Source organism: Penicillium chrysogenum (assembly GCF_028827035.1).
Source record: "Penicillium chrysogenum strain IBT 35668 chromosome Unknown utg000005l_segment0_segment0, whole genome shotgun sequence".
NCBI lineage: Eukaryota > Fungi > Ascomycota > Eurotiomycetes > Eurotiales > Aspergillaceae > Penicillium > Penicillium chrysogenum.
The window spans coordinates 8912558-8927917 of NW_026622753.1; the positions used below are offsets into that span (position 1 = coordinate 8912558).

At 48.9% G+C, this 15360-nt stretch overlaps 7 protein-coding genes across 7 annotated transcripts; 4 read left to right on the top strand and 3 right to left on the bottom strand.

Annotated features, from left to right (window-relative positions):
- Nucleotides 1–1062: 1062 nt before the first annotated feature.
- On the top strand, nt 1063–3383 carry N7489_011734 (CCR4-Not complex 3'-5'-exoribonuclease subunit Ccr4; the record flags this gene model as incomplete). Its single annotated transcript, XM_056717483.1, has 2 exons — nt 1063–2125; nt 2194–3383. The coding sequence occupies 2 exons, from the start codon at nt 1063–1065 to the stop codon at nt 3381–3383; spliced, it is 2253 nt and encodes a 750-aa protein (XP_056565105.1).
- Nucleotides 3384–4363: 980 nt separating this feature from the next.
- N7489_011735 (uncharacterized protein) lies at nt 4364–5430 on the top strand (the record flags this gene model as incomplete). The annotated part of the gene is made up of 2 exons (XM_056717484.1): nt 4364–4919; nt 4997–5430. 2 exons carry the CDS (start codon nt 4364–4366, stop codon nt 5428–5430), a joined length of 990 nt encoding a protein of 329 aa, XP_056565106.1.
- A 1927-nt stretch (nt 5431–7357) lies between these two features.
- N7489_011736 (putative mitochondrial carrier protein (Pet8)) lies at nt 7358–8123 on the bottom strand (the record flags this gene model as incomplete). Its single annotated transcript, XM_056717485.1, has 2 exons — nt 7358–8038; nt 8091–8123. The coding sequence occupies 2 exons, from the start codon at nt 8121–8123 to the stop codon at nt 7358–7360; spliced, it is 714 nt and encodes a 237-aa protein (XP_056565107.1).
- Nucleotides 8124–9193: 1070 nt separating this feature from the next.
- Nucleotides 9194–9490, top strand: N7489_011737 (uncharacterized protein; the record flags this gene model as incomplete). The annotated part of the gene is made up of 1 exon (XM_056717486.1): nt 9194–9490. One exon carries the CDS (start codon nt 9194–9196, stop codon nt 9488–9490), a length of 297 nt encoding a protein of 98 aa, XP_056565108.1.
- Nucleotides 9491–10665: 1175 nt separating this feature from the next.
- On the bottom strand, nt 10666–11659 carry N7489_011738 (uncharacterized protein; the record flags this gene model as incomplete). The annotated part of the gene is made up of 2 exons (XM_056717487.1): nt 10666–11067; nt 11138–11659. The coding sequence occupies 2 exons, from the start codon at nt 11657–11659 to the stop codon at nt 10666–10668; spliced, it is 924 nt and encodes a 307-aa protein (XP_056565109.1).
- Nucleotides 11660–12338: 679 nt separating this feature from the next.
- N7489_011739 (acylglycerol lipase) lies at nt 12339–13644 on the top strand (the record flags this gene model as incomplete). Its single annotated transcript, XM_056717488.1, has 4 exons — nt 12339–12404; nt 12520–12574; nt 12646–12715; nt 12825–13644. 4 exons carry the CDS (start codon nt 12339–12341, stop codon nt 13642–13644), a joined length of 1011 nt encoding a protein of 336 aa, XP_056565110.1.
- Nucleotides 13645–13831: 187 nt separating this feature from the next.
- N7489_011740 (tRNA (adenine-N(1)-)-methyltransferase) lies at nt 13832–15305 on the bottom strand (the record flags this gene model as incomplete). Its single annotated transcript, XM_056717489.1, has 4 exons — nt 13832–14812; nt 14875–14945; nt 15006–15152; nt 15206–15305. 4 exons carry the CDS (start codon nt 15303–15305, stop codon nt 13832–13834), a joined length of 1299 nt encoding a protein of 432 aa, XP_056565111.1.
- Between the last annotated feature and the right edge of the window lie 55 nt (nt 15306–15360).

Below are 15360 nucleotides of genomic sequence, written 5' to 3' on the forward strand. Positions count from 1 at the left end.
ACGATTCCAAGCTTCCAAGGTTAGGGAATTCAATTAGTCCGTCAGTGGCTTTTCTGTCTCGCCCGAGCAGTTCGCGCCAAGGGGGAAGCTGACCTGAACTACTTTGGCACAAAGATTCTATGATTCCCTACACATAAGACAAAATCAAAATACCAGACTCAGTTTTGAAAGTATTGGATATTATTAGCGCTTAGAATAGATCAGGCCATTGTGCATTCTTTCAATCTTCTGGTTCAGGTCTCTTCCTCTCTTTGCTGGACCCCTTAGCTACATGTATATATCTCTATTCTAGACCCAGATTTCTTTCATTGTACGTTACCCCTAGTGTTGGCTAGCTTCAAACAAATGTCTAGGCAGAATCAAAATCCAACGCAGGTTCGACTTGCCAAAGACAGTTGCATTGCCCATGGTTTTGGCAAGCAAAGTCGACCACGTGGGTGGTTTTCATATAAACAGCCCCATCCATTGCAAAAAGTGACATAAATCTGTAAGATAGATGAAGGATATATGATCTATTTCAAAGATTTCTCTCAAAAAATCCCCCCAATTATTGAGAGACATCGACTGTGTCTTGGCAATTCAAGCTCATCAAAGCTGGGAAAGACTTTGGCCCTTGCGGCGATTCACGTGATCCCGTGACTCCCGCCTCGCTGCAAACCACCAGTGTCATCTCAGGACGTCCTCATCGACCTGGAGACAATCGTCTGGTTTGCTCATCTTTGCTACGTCAAGCTTGCCCCACTGATTTTTCTTCGACTCCCCATCACTCGATCTCTTTTTGCTTTTACGATCACGCCTTCTTTTGACCCTTCCGCCCAATCTCCGCCCTTAGGTACCGCAACCATTGCACACCTAAAGATACTCCCAGTGCCAAAGTCACCGGCGACCTTCAATCGTGGTTTGATACAGGTGGTTTTGCCTTAGGCCTCTATGTGGAAGAAGAGAAGAGACCGTCTCCGATCCTCTCCTCTCCTCTCCTCGACCCAACTCGACTTAGCGCCGCCCACCAACCAACAGGTTTTCCACCAGGGAAACAAAACACGGTCTCGTCTGCCACGTTAAATGGCAGATGGTACCTACAGGTTCCAGCAGCCTGGGGCCGGGCAGTTCTACTTCCAAGCTCAAGCACAGCAGAACCCTCACCAGCGGCACATCGTTCGAAACGGGACCAATTCACCGACGGGTCGACTGAAATTCAACCCCGACACCCCCTCCCCCTCTCGATCTCCTGCCCTAAACCAGGCTGCTGCTCTCACTTCCTTCAACAACATGTACGGCCAAGCCCACCAAGGTCAGCATGTCATGATGAATGGCGGTCAAGCCCACCAGCGGTTTGGCATGCCGATCCCGAAGTTCCAGTCGCAAACCCACCACTCTCATCACACACAGCAGCCGCATCATCATGCCCACCACACACAAGCCACCCACAACCTCACTCATCAACACAATTTCCCCGGCGGCGCACTAGCCACTACGACCACTTCTCATTTCAACTCGACTCATCTGCAGAACGGAGTACCGACCGCGGAGGATGATATTGACGAATCAATGAACGAGCATTGGCAGCAACAGCTCCAGCTTGCGGCGGAGTCTAGACAAGCCACTTCCCCACACTACCATGCCCGCGTCATTGCGCAGCAAACGAAAGGAATCCAGCTCATGTCCAGCAATACTGACACAGAGAATGGGACGGATGGGCGAAATGGTGCATCTGCGGCGAAGTCAGCTAGCCGACAGGGTTGGAATGCGCTTGATTTCGGTGGCCAAGGATTGCGCGCTTTGACTACTTCGTTGTTCAACTATGGCTTCATTGAGAAGCTGTACCTCAACTCTAACAAGTTGAAGGTGCTGCCCCCGGCTATTGGACAATTGCGGAAGTTGAACCATCTGGATCTGTCGGGCAATGAACTCACGGAGCTACCAGAAGAACTTGGCATGCTTTCAAACCTGAAGAAACTCCTTCTATTCGATAACAACATTCGCACCCTCCCTTACGAAATGGGGTACCTTTACCGGCTGGAAACCTTGGGTATCGAGGGCAATCCCTTGAACGATGTCCTTAAATCTCAGATCATGAAGGACGGAACCAAAGCTCTCATCAAGTACCTGAAAGAAGAGATGCCGGGTGCGTTTCAAATGCTAATCTCGCTCTCAAGCATATTTGCGCGGGACTTTTCGCTAACTTCATTACAGTTCACCTACCTCCTCCTGACCGTGACTGGGTGATTCTCGATGATACCTCCACCTCGTCCAACAGTAATACGGAAAAGATCACCGTACTGTCGTACAACACCCTGTGCGACTCTTCTGCAACCCAATCGCATTATGGCTATGTGCCCTCACGTGTTCTGTCCTGGGAATTCCGCCGCGAGCTTATTCTTAACGAATTACGATCCCATAACGCAGATATTGTCTGCCTTCAGGAGGTTGATCAGGGAAGCTACAACAATTTCTTCCGGGAACAGCTTGCATACAATGACTACAAAGGTGTCTACTGGCCGCGTGGTCGTGCGATGGGCATGCAGGAGGAAGATGCCCGCATGGTCGATGGATGTGCTACCTTCTTCAAGGGAAGCAAGTACATCCTATTGGACAAGCAGTTGATCAACTTTGGTCAGACAGCCGTCCGTCGACCTGACGCCAAGGGCCAAGATGATATCTACAACCGACTGTGGCAGAAGGATCACATCGCCGTTGTGGTCTTCCTGGAAAACCGGCAAACCGGTGCTCGCTTCATCAGTGTGAATGCTCATCTGTATTGGGATCCTGCCTTCAAGGACGTCAAGCTCATTCAGACTGCGATTCTGATGGAGGAGATTACCAAGCTCTCGGATAACTACGCCAAGTGGCCTGCCTGCACAGACAAGACCGCATTCCGCTTCTCAGAGGCCGAAAGTGGCTCAGAGACCACGCCCGTTGTCGAACCGGCCCCCTCGATGGAGTACACTAGTGGCGATCAGATCCCTGTTCTCATGTGTGGTGATTTCAACTCTTCACCGGGGTCTGCGGCTTACAACTTGATATCCACTGGACGACTTCCCGAAGACCACCCCGATCTGGAGAAGCGGCTTTACGGCAACCTCAGCAAGGTCGGTATGACGCATCCCTTCAAGCTGAAGTCCGCGTACTCCTCCATGGGAGAACTAAGCTTCACCAACTACACTTCCGACTTTACGGCCATTCTCGATTATGTTTGGTACTCTTCGAATACTCTCCATGTGTCGGCATTGCTCGGCGAAGTGGACAAGGAATATCTGCGCCGCGTGCCCGGGTTCCCGAATTTCCACTTCCCAAGTGATCATGTCGCGTTGCTTGCGGAGTTTACGGTCAAGGGTAAGAAGGGCAAGGTGGTAGAGGCAGACTTTGGGCCACAACGGCACTAACGACGTGGAGCATTTGAAATCTTCGGAGATGGGGTGTTTTTCCAACCGGTTTCTTTCCTGCTTGTGGTTTCGGAATCTTTTTGGGTGGTGGCTCTCTAGCCAGCCGTCTTATGGTGTTTCTTCACGTATCTCTTTTTTTTTCTTTCCTGTGTTTTTTTCCCTGCTTATGAACGTCCATTTCCTCTTGCTTATCCTCTGTATTCTCTTGAGTTGCTAGCGGAGTAGAGGTTTGTTCCTCGAACAATGGTCTTGCCTTGTGTCTGTTGAATGTAGTAAACAGCCTGGCAGAGTCTCCATTTGCTCCCTGGCGTTCTCTCTCTCCTCCAAACCCCCTTTGTCTCAACCCCACTACATCTGTGTCTTCCGTTTAAGTTTCCTGATTTATCTCGGTTTCATTTCACCTAATCTCTAACCTCATCTGAGACGGCTTCACGACGCTTAGGATCGGGGGATTGGTGTTCGGGCGGAACAGGTGGTGAAGGGTATCTGCTTTTTACCCGTGACGAGGTTGCTTTGCGTTTTTCTTTCATTTGTTTCTTTCAGGCGAACGGAGTTTTCTCTGTTCCATGTACGTGTTTATTGCGCCGTTCGTCCTATGCGAGGCTCAATCAAGAATAGAGCATGGCTTTGTTCATTTTCAGTCTTTGGTGTTCTTTTGTAGATCCCATCAGCAGCGTTGCTGGTAAATGTGGACCAGGATGCCATTTCTATGGAGTCTTGGGTACATGCTTGTTCATAGTGCTATTGTAATACGTATGATCCCTTGGACTCTCTCCTATGATCCTCGTGATATATTGCACTGACAGTCGAGCTTGCCGTTGGTATACAGGTGAGAATTGCTGGAAATCACATGACCTTTAGGCAGGATGGCCCTTGAATTTAGATTTCTGAACTCAGTTGATCCAACTTGTTTTGCTACTCATATTTATTTTGGAGGTTCTTCCTACTGTTCTCCAGATACACTCTCCTTGCATGAGATCATGGCGGTTCCTATCCACGATCCGCTTGTCGGCCCAATACTGATTAACCAACATGGACGCGTCCGGCTGACACCGTCAATGATCCCTGATGCGTTCAATTTTGACGCTAAAGACTCTTCATTCTTCAATAAATGGAGCGAGTTACCTTGCCCAAAACAAGTTCGGGAAAAGGCCGAAGCACAATGGCTCTCAGGGACCAGTCTGGACAAGCGCAGAAGCCTCTTATACGGCGGGGCTCATGTGAGACCACCACCGGCGGTGTTTGAAGACATGGGGCTAGTTGTGAAATGGGGAATTCAGGTGGGGATATCAGAGGCCCAGTCTATCTATGCTATACACCGTTTCCTGAATGGCCGTATACCAGTTCCTGAAGTATACGGATGGCGCACAGATAGGGATGAGAAATTCATTTACATGCAATATATGCGTGGACGGACTTTAGAGGAAGCTTGGGAATCGCTGGAACACAATGAACGTGATATAGTCTGCCATCAGCTCCGGACAGCTTTCAATAATCTCCGCCAGCTTGAACAAGATCCTTCAGACACATTCATAGGTTTGTACCGCCCTAATACCCCTCTCTCTAACTGTTCTTTTCTAGATTATTCCATTATATACCTAACTCCTTCCTAGGCAATATTATGCGATCTCCTCTTTATGATAGAGCACTCCATCTTAATTACCTATCGGAGGCCGGACCTTTCACTTCAGTCCACGAGTTTCATGAGTGGTTCACATTCCTCCCTCGCAGACCGATGCCCGATCCGCATTCTGTTCCAATTGAACCATTTCGTCACGAGCTGTTTGATGATAGCTCTATCAAGTTCACCCACGGCGACCTCCATCGCAGCAATATTATTCTAACACCTTCTAAGCCATACCGTCTCCTGGCCGTCGTCGACTGGGAACAATCTGGCTGGCTACCTGAGTACTGGGAGGCCCGCAAAGCGCAGTACACTGCCTTTCATAGGGAGAAGTGGTCGACGAAATACTTACCAATGATCCTAGATCAATACGCGAGCACTGCGGATCCATGGGATTGGTATATATCGGCTATGGGGTGTTAATCTAGCAGGGAATGGTTGGATAGCTGCACCTAGTGAGGCGCGAGCTAACGCACAGTCACGGAAACGGTCCGGGGGGCCAGCTATCAGTCAGCCCCTGCTCGGGCTCGGTCCTATTGCAGGCATCTTTAATCTGTTGGTTGTGATCTAAAGTGTGAGCTAGCCTAGACCTTGGAAAGCAAGAGTACGTTGTGCCGGGCGTCTCCTTCTCGAACCGTAGTGGTGCGCTCTCAGCCGTAGCATGCTCAGCCTCACAAGGGGCTTTTGGGCGCGCAGATGTCGAGATTTGTCACCAAGGAAAATATTTAGCAAGATGAGTTATATATATCCATTGATAACCACCTCTCTGTCCTCTTGTTCATACTCACAATCAGACAACCCTATTATAAAAACTATCTCTGTTGCGTATACATCGACTACCTCTTCTTCGTTCCCTTTTCTGTATCCAGTTCCCTCGCACTATTTACCTCGCCGTTCTTTCCAGGGGAACGCAACCTGCCCATTATGCTGTTTACATCCCGACGGGCGACACAGGGGACGTTGGAAAACTTATCCATGTGACTGGGAATCCGGCCCAGGGGTTCTTCCTTGAGTTCAGGCGCAACTACGACTTCGACGCCCCTCAACCAAGCTTCCAACTGATTCCCCTCGCGCAAGTGGACGGTCGGTATATAAAGGATACCGTCGGCAACAAAGAGATAGGAGATACCATTGCCCGTGATCGATTCGAGTCGGTCGCCACCACGGTACAGCCTCCTAGTCGTAGTCCCAATCCTTTTGACCCATCGGTATGTACTCCTGGGTATTGGTATTGCAGCAGATTTTGACTGGAATACAGGCACCAAATTGCCAAAATTGGTTGCTGGATTACACTGAGAAGCTTGTTGCAGAGGGTTACGTCCCAGACAGCGCTGTCTCAGTCGTCCGCAATGCCCCTAAGGTGTTGTAGTCGAGGTAATTGCAGGTTACTTCTTTTCCCTCCTGGATGACGGTATCGTTGTGACATCTGTGCTTATGTATATGTCAGTGATTGGACAAGTGGTATTTAGAAATACAACTCTGTGGCTGGTCCTATTACTTTTACAATGCTCTGTGATATTTGACGTCTTTTTGACCGATGTGAATGGTCTTGTTGGAGAGTATAGATATTTACATAGTGGGAATACTAGTGGCTTTCCAGGGTTAGCTTCCTTCCTATATTAAAGTGTATGACCACACTCCTATAGTTGTCGTGTCTTTTAGTGCCTGTTTGGCTCTTTCTTGGTGTCTTCAATGTTCTTCGGTTATATATTTTCCCGTTTTAGTGTTATACCGGGTTGCTGAACCTTAACTACATAGGCGTATAGAGCCTAACAGAAAATATACTGTAGATGACGTGTCTTTATTTGCTAAGTCAGAGTCTTAGCCAAGCCGGGCTTCATCAATCACACTTGCGAGTCATACAATTGCAATACAATAGAGATTCAGAAAATGAAGAAACAAGGTACTGGGATTGCTATGATTGGGAGGAGAAGGGAGGCACTAATTTGACTATCTATCTTAGGTTCTGTCCCTGTAGGTAGCCTAACAGACCAGACATCCAACATCCCCTTTATAGGATCTCACACTATACCGGGTCTTCACTCTGTGATATGACGAAAGAGACGGAAGGAGGAGAGTGATTCTATTATATACACATATCATATAATACATTCGGCTTGGAATAATCCCCAGCCGTGCCAACTACGAGGCTTGATAATTGCACAAGTATATCTTAGCCCCCTCATAACATCCAATGTAGAGTCCACCTCCCACAACCGCCGTCACGCAAGTCAAAACAGATCCCCGAAACAATCCCGCTACCCCCTCCTTCCGCAGCACATTTCGAGCAATAGCGAATGCACCGATACGGGATGGTAAACCAGGGACACCCTTGTGACTCGACCGGGTGTCACCAACCGCAAGCCTCATCCTCGTCTTGACCACATGAATAGGAACAAAGAACCAGGACGCACAACCCCCCCGCAGCACCAGCACCCAAGACAGTCGCTTCAAGCTGCTGTCTGATATCATCTTTCTCTGTCTTCCACCGCTCAAGCAAATTCTCCTTAAACATCTCATACAAACAAAACGTAAGACACATACTCGGTAATTGACTCGCCACTAACGCAGTATACCCAGCCCACAGGCCAGAAGGATACTTCCTGAACTGACGCAGCATCTCCATCGTCGGAGACGGACCTCTTTGGGCATTAAGTGGCTGCTGAAAAACCTGCGCATTCTGCTTCAACACCTCACCCGGGTTCTGGATAGCGCAAGCAAGCAGTTCAGCAACCGCACTGCTGACGACGTGTACCAGCGGCCGTGGAACGCCGAGCATATACCCAGCGGACTGTGCATTGTCAAAAGCCATCTTTGAGGCCTCGTATGCTGTGAAGAAAGCCACTGATGACAGCGTTTCTGCGACAAAAGTCGGTCCGAACCCTTGGTACAGCCCGCTGAAGAGGGTGCGACTGAGTGTGCCGTTTAGATGCTTGTAGACGCTGCTGTACATTGGCGATTGCATGCGCGTTATTACTGTGTCCATTGGGTGGATGGCACCTTCGCTGGCCAGCGCCGCGATTATTGATGCCTGTTCGGGTTAGATCTGGGTTACTAGGTAGGAGTCTGATGGGAGGACTTGCTGTTGTTATTTCTAAGCCATTGAATGTGGACATTTTGATTTGAATTTTATCGCAAAGCTCCTAGAAGGGATGGTTGTGACTGCGCTGTATAAAAAATGACAAGGTGAGATACTCGGGGTCCGCGGATTCCGACCTCGACTCCGAGCTTGCCCGACCTATTCTGGTCGACTAGATTATGAACTTGACATACTATCTGTGTTTGCATATAAACTATGCAGTACCTTTAATACAAATCACCCATAATCCGTATCGAAGGTCTTAAAAATGTAGCTAGAGGCGAGCTTCTGGGGGGAATGAAGATATAAATACGAAGAAGACTATTGTCGAAGCATGATAGAACAGGAGTGACCAGCCCTCCAGGGCTAGTGGCCACACTGTCTGGTCAGCACATATTGCAAATGGATGCTTTTGTGCGAAAATTGCTACGTTGGCAACAAATGGCTGACAAAAATATGTTAACATATGATTCGAAATCTTTCTTTGTCTACCTAGGTAGGTATCCCTAAAACTTGCTCTACGGGAAGACTCTCAAACCTTTATAGAAGCGAATATTGAGGCTGGCCGGGAAGAATAATTCTCCACGTGTTGTGTATACCTAGGTAGTGCGGCAGTGTATTGCCGCCAGTGCGTCAAGTATTTTTCCGAGGTATTAGATTTTGATTATCATACCACCAGTTTACTATTACTACCTCTACCATTGACCGCTCTACCAATACCGCCTGGCTATTCCTATTATTACAGGACTCACTCACATAGCATGCTGGTTGAACGAAGTTTTTCCGGCAGAAAATAAGTAGGGCCCTAGGTAAGTACTCGGGTGTAGATCGAACAGAGTCTGATTGACCCACACGGGTAACTATACCAGATCGGGGTTAGTACTGCAGATGGACCCACATTGGGATACCTAGGTAGGTAGGCTAAGACAATTATTTGTCGCTCAGCGATGAAGCATCATAGACCATTGCCACATCCCTTTACGATGAGTTGCTTTGATGCCCGATTACTCCGCCGCCTCATAGGCACTACGGTCATCACTTCGTCAAAATGGGCCGCGGGGCTTCTATCACCGTTGGCAAGTTTCCCACCCAGGTCTGAAAGCTTTTATGCGGATCTACCATCAAATCCCGATCGCTGGAACGGAGTATGCTGACTCCGACATACTAGCTCAACGGGCCGTTTCACCTGAGGTGTACGGCGAGCTGGAGTCGTTCATGCTCTTAAAAGGCTGTCCCGCTGTTCCTCAGTTCCTGGGTCACGCCAAGAAAAAACACAAGGAGAGCACGGACTCCCTCCTGGTGGCTACTCATATATTTCGTGTGGAAAAAAGTCCCCGGGGAACCTCTGACGAAGGAATTCTTCTGGAGCTTGAGTCGCTTCGCGCTCGAGGAGCTACGCTCTGAGTTCCGCGCTGCCTATGAGTGAGCCTGTCCGCTGGGACAGGTTGGTACTATTCAATGATACTCACTAGTATCTAGGTATACATCCGCGGATGGAGGAAAGCCCCGCGAGTACGTAATTACCTCGTCGAGAACCTTGACTATATTTCAAACGTCTCCGAGGGATGCTAGCTGATACAATAGAGCTACTTCACCCATTTCAACTCATCATACTCATCCATAAGCTGAGTATAATCCTTACCAGCTGTGGCCCACCCCTTAATACCCCCTTCTAAAACAAGACTCTTTATTGTCATGTCCCTTTGCTCTTCCAGATATTCTGCAAACCAGTTCGCAGCACGCACCCCACGACCTCGGGAAGAGCCTGTGTCTTTTGTTAGGTTGAAATAATCTTGACGAGGAAACCAAAACACACTGACCACAATACCACACTACGTTAGCGATTCCACCTTGCGAAAGGACAGAATATAGAGTCGGAATAGTAGGACACAAGCTCTGCGATGGGAGGTTCAGAGAGCCCCGAATCGTGCCTCCCTATATACTTATTATAAGATCTGTATATGGACGGCAGAAAACGTTGTGCACGTACCTCGAAATCAGTACGGCGTAAGTCAACTAGAACAAAATCTTTCCCGATCCTCTTGCCCTCGTGAAACCACCGGAGGAGCTCGACGCGGGAAATTGAGCCTGATATAGTCTTTTGAGTAGCGTAAGCTACATGTCAAGAAAGGCACGCGGTGACTTTACCGTGCTGGGATCATTCTTGTTCTTTTCGTCTATGATTGAGGCTGATAAACGAGAGGCTAAGGGCGGGATCGAAAAGGAGGTATGATGGAGTAGATAGGAGGAGCAGATGATGGGAATATTTTGTAGATATAAGTTGAGTTAGTATCGAGGAACGCTTCCAGAGAGCCCTTGCATCATTTTGCACAGTAGCCAAGACCAGTGTTAGCATGTCGCTCGCCTCGTGTGATTGGCCACTACCTTATTAACGGTACTATCCGACCTCCATATCTTTCAAGATTCCGTAGGAATGTGGGCCATAGTTGGAAGAGTAGTACCTGGGCAAATTGCTAGTCGAGGTAACAATGTATTAAGTTGACCAACTTGGAAGTATACCAGGATACATTGTCTTTCTGACGCACTCTATGTTATTCTATTCTATCCTAATTTTTTTCTTAGCTAGCTGTAGCGGCTTTCAGCTTTGCCTCCTTTATCTTCCGTTCCTCCCGCTCACTAAAACGGTCACCAAAAAGATCGATGTGAGGCCGCATCAGAATTGTATATTTGACAAACTCCTCCATGCAATCCACCAGACGGTCTCTGTTGCCACTAGGCATGAGTCGTTGATCGTCCGGTTGACCTTCGTCCGGGAACTGTGTATATGCCTTGGGAATTGAAGACTGGTTTGGAATGGTAAACATGCGCATCCACCGACCCAGGATACGTAACGAGTTGACCGCATTGAACGATTGGGATCCACCGCACACCTGGGCAATGGCCAGCGTTCGGCCTTGGGTGGGACGGACACTTCCAGTAGACAAAGGAATCCAATCGATCTGATTCTTGAACACAGCGGTCTAGCGTTGTGGAAAAGCACGTTAGTAAATAATGCATTAAATGCTAAGTGTATCGCCGGGATTCACTCACCAGATTGCCGTGCTGTTCAGGCGAGACCCAGACATGCCCATCGCTCCATAGACTGAGTTCTCGGAGCTCCTGTACTTTGGGATGGGCGGTATCAATCTCGTTCTTCACGGGAAGACCTTCGGGGTCAAAGACGCGTACGTCACATCCCAGCCGGAAGAGTATACGGGAAGCTTCCAATGCCACCAGTCGGGAATACGACCTTTTGCGAAGACTTCCATAGAGCACCAGGACTTTCAGTCTCTGGTTTGTAACTCGCAGGTTATTTTCTGCCATGTCCGCTGCGGTGGCTAGGTCTAATTTGTTGACCCAGTCCTCAGTTGAATTGTCGTCAAGGATGAATGGCCGATATTTCTGGCGGATATCTGGACTATCTTCACTCGGGGATAAAGCAAGAGTCCGATATGAGGCATCGGCTTGAGGAATGGCGGAGAACATCCTTCCTGAATATTTGGGGCGCAGCAGAGATTGTGAGATTGCTGGCCTAAGTATCGAGGGCACTCGTTGTCTAAAGTAATATAACATAGATCCCAAGGTTAAAAAGGTAACAAAAGAAAACAAAACATTTAAGAATTTGACAGTAATTTTGACCTGATATAGGAGAGGCATGTCACGAACAAACTTTGATTGGATAAGGTTTAGCTTGCTGACAACCAATCAAATTATGGAAAGTGGGCCCGAAAGACCCATGGATCTTTGGAGGCTCTTGCCCATTTAATTCCCCGAAGTCGGACCTGAAGATCCCACCTTGGACCTTTATATCTTGGGTTTCCGGGGAAGTGCAATCCTGGACCTAGCATAGAAATGAATCAAAACGAAGGAACAAAAAGGGTAGTCGCGGTCGAATAGGTTGCTGCCAAATGTTGCCAGGCCAAAGGGGCGAAGAACCTACAGCTAACGTCCACAAAATGGATATGCTTGATATTCCCCGTTGTATTAGTTCTATCTTATAGGTAGGTAGTTATCTTATTTCTGTGCTCCTTGTAATAGTTATGCTAGGATATAATTTTGTGTACATAAATAGGGTTTAAATGTGAATTCAATGTTTGGAGCTTAGTGGATCTAAATCGCGTTAGTATGCATCTTGGCCCGACGTTCCTGCCGAGGTTCCGTGTCGTATATCCATGCTTAAAACGTGCACTCCATCTCTCTAGCCATATCTCTAGCCATCTCTCCAGCCTTCCTACAAGCTCCGACAGCCGCAATGTACACAGAAGAAAGCGTGCACACTCTTCCAGACGGCCTTGACCTGTATGCCAAGACATGGAAGGTACGTCTGAATTTGCAAGACACAGCTTTGGTCCCTGTCCAATAAGCTGAGATGGACTCAAACATGATGATAAGTATATTGATTTTCAGAGCTAACAATGCGATCTACTCTATAGACCAGCGGGTCTCCACTTGCTGTTTTGGCCTTTATCCATGGCTTCAGTGACCACTGTGAGTCTATCATGTCGATCATGAACAATGACCCAAAACAGGTTCCAGGTTATTGACACAATCCTTGCTAGGCAATGCCTACCACGATCTGTTTCCAACACTGGCATCGGCAGGTGTTGAGGTCAGGTCTTTTGATCAGCGGTAAGTGTTCAACCATCAAGCCCAAACCCAGCCCTGACATCTCAATATAATTACCCACGAAGAAACGGCCTATTTTACCACGAACCCCAAACTAACAGCCTGAAACCAGAGGATGGGGCCGCAGCGTCAAACAAACCAGCGACCGCGGTAACTCAGGCCCAACCTCCCAAGTCCTCTCGGACATCCACTCCTTTCTGCAAAGCCTACCCTCCAGGCCTGACCTGCCCCTCTTCCTAATGGGTCACAGCATGGGCGGCGGCGAAGTCCTGAACTACATTTTCCACCCAGAGTCGCCTTACAACAGAGAAACATATAACCGGCCCAACTTCACCGGCGTGCTTCTGTACTCCCCTCTGATCGCCATAGATCCATCCTCCCGCCCCTCAAAGCTGACAGTCTCAGCGGGACGAGTTGTCGCAAAGTTGGTCCCCAATAAGCAGCGGTATTCCCCGCTTGACCACAGTTTGCTGTCTCGTAACGAGGATGTGGTCAGGGAAGTCATGGCTGATGAGCTGTGCCATGATACGGGAACTTTTGAGGGGTTGGCTGGCATGTTGGATCGAGGTATTTTTTTGGAGGGGATGTTTGCCGCTGGTCCTGAGGCTTGGGTGGAAAGTGAGCTGCCGTTTTGGTTCGGGCATGGGGATGGAGATCGCATTACTAGCTATGCCGCGGTGCAGGACTTCGTTGGGGCGTTCACCGAGAATGGTGGTAATGTGAAGTTTTGTTCTTACGAGGGGGCTTATCATAAGTTGCATGCCGAGTTGCCCGAGACGACGGAGAGGTTCCTTGCAGATGTGAAGGCTTGGGTTTTGAGTAAAGTGCCTGCAACGAAAGAGGTGGTTGTTCAACATGAGGTAGAGGGTGTTCAGGGTGAAGACACTGCCGCTCATGGGGATGCAGAGGCCGATGGCAAGGCAAAGCTGTGAGGTGATTGTTCTTGTCGTGACTGTTTCTTGTTACGACTGTTTATCGTTATGACTATCTTTATGACAGGTTGATATTATTGTCAGAATTCTCTATATGGTACAAATGCGTTCAGTCAGTATCAGACATGCAATAGAATACAGGTATATAGTACAGGATTTATATGCCTAAGACAGCTGGACTAAGATCTTACCGATCTTCGATTCGCCGCCAGACTGCCACGAAACCACCGCCCTGGATACGCACTCCGACCTTAGGCCGGCAGACCAAGACAGACTCTCCGCCCTTCGGGGGCTCCTCTGAGGTGGACACCTCAGAGATAGCATCAGAGGCAGCGGACTGCTCATCAGCTTCAACAGGAGTGGCACCCTCAGCATCTGAAGGGACAGCCCAAGACGATGGGTCGGCGCCTGACTTTTTAGTCGCAAAACGCACATCCCATATACGGCCACCGCTCATTCCGGAGCCAAGCTCGATCACCTTCTCCTGAACAAGGGGCAGTCGGTGGTCTCGGATCAGTTGCAGACACTCGCCGATCTGCGTAATACTAGGCATGAACACCACTAGGAGACCATCACGCTTCAACATCGGGGTAACATGTGGGATTCTCAAGTTTGAAGAAGGCATGTCAAGAATGACGTGTGAAAGGAACGGGTCGACTGGGTTTCCCCCAGTCAGTGAAGCCAGGCCAGTCTTTTTCCGCTGTTGCTTCTGCTGGGCAATCCAATTTTCAACGGGGCCCACGTAGAAATCAATGTTGCCTGCATATATTCCACGGCGGAATCCCCGGATGTTTTTCTCGGCCAGCGCAGAGAACTTCGGTGATACGTCGACCGTGTGAATGACGGCGTTGCGCTGCGCTCGCCATGCATCCCATTCTTCCTGTGCTGGATCCGCGGTTTGCTCCGCGGGTTCCTCTCCTGCTTGTTCCGTGTCCTTTTCACCCGGCCTGGTAACACGGCCTTCTAGATAGTTGATCTGGGATCGCGATGGACGAGGCGGAGGAGTGGTATTGGCGGCATGGATGGCGCGTGCCAGATGTAGTGTTAAGGATCCATGGCCTGTTCCGGACTCGAGGATTTCCGTAGTGGGTTGTATTTCGCCCGCGGCAGGAGTGTTGACATGGATGTCGAGAAGGGAAGCAATCAAATTGGCATCCTGTGGATAGATCTACTGGGATAGCGTGAGTCCAATGTATCTCGGCGTGTGATCCGTAGGAGTGATGCGCATACCGGCGTGACCAAGCGAGGGGTCAGGGCGACGTATTCTTCTAATGTTGGAAGGCTGACTCGAAGATTCAGGCCTGTATGTAACAGAAATGTCAGTACATGCCATGGAATATCGAGAAGTGGGTGTTATTGACCTTTGCGAGACTGAACCGTGTCCCAAACCCGTTTCCCAATGATGCTGTCATGTTCCACTGCCCCGCGAGGAGTCTGGAGCTTTTCACCTCGCTTCAATGCTTTTGACAATGAGGGCTGTTTGCCGTGTAAAATGACTCGGTCTCCCTCTGCGCATTTCGTTAGTCCGGTGTTGGGAAGAAACGTTGCAACACACAATTACCTTTGATAATGGAGAAATTCGTGTCAATTGTCCGAGAGCGCAAGGCGCCTGTTGGTGTCGCACCAAATAAGGGCTGCAGGGCCTGGCGCAAACGAGACATGATATAGAACAATATAAAGCCCTGGAATAAACAGAAAACGGAAAATCTGGCTGAT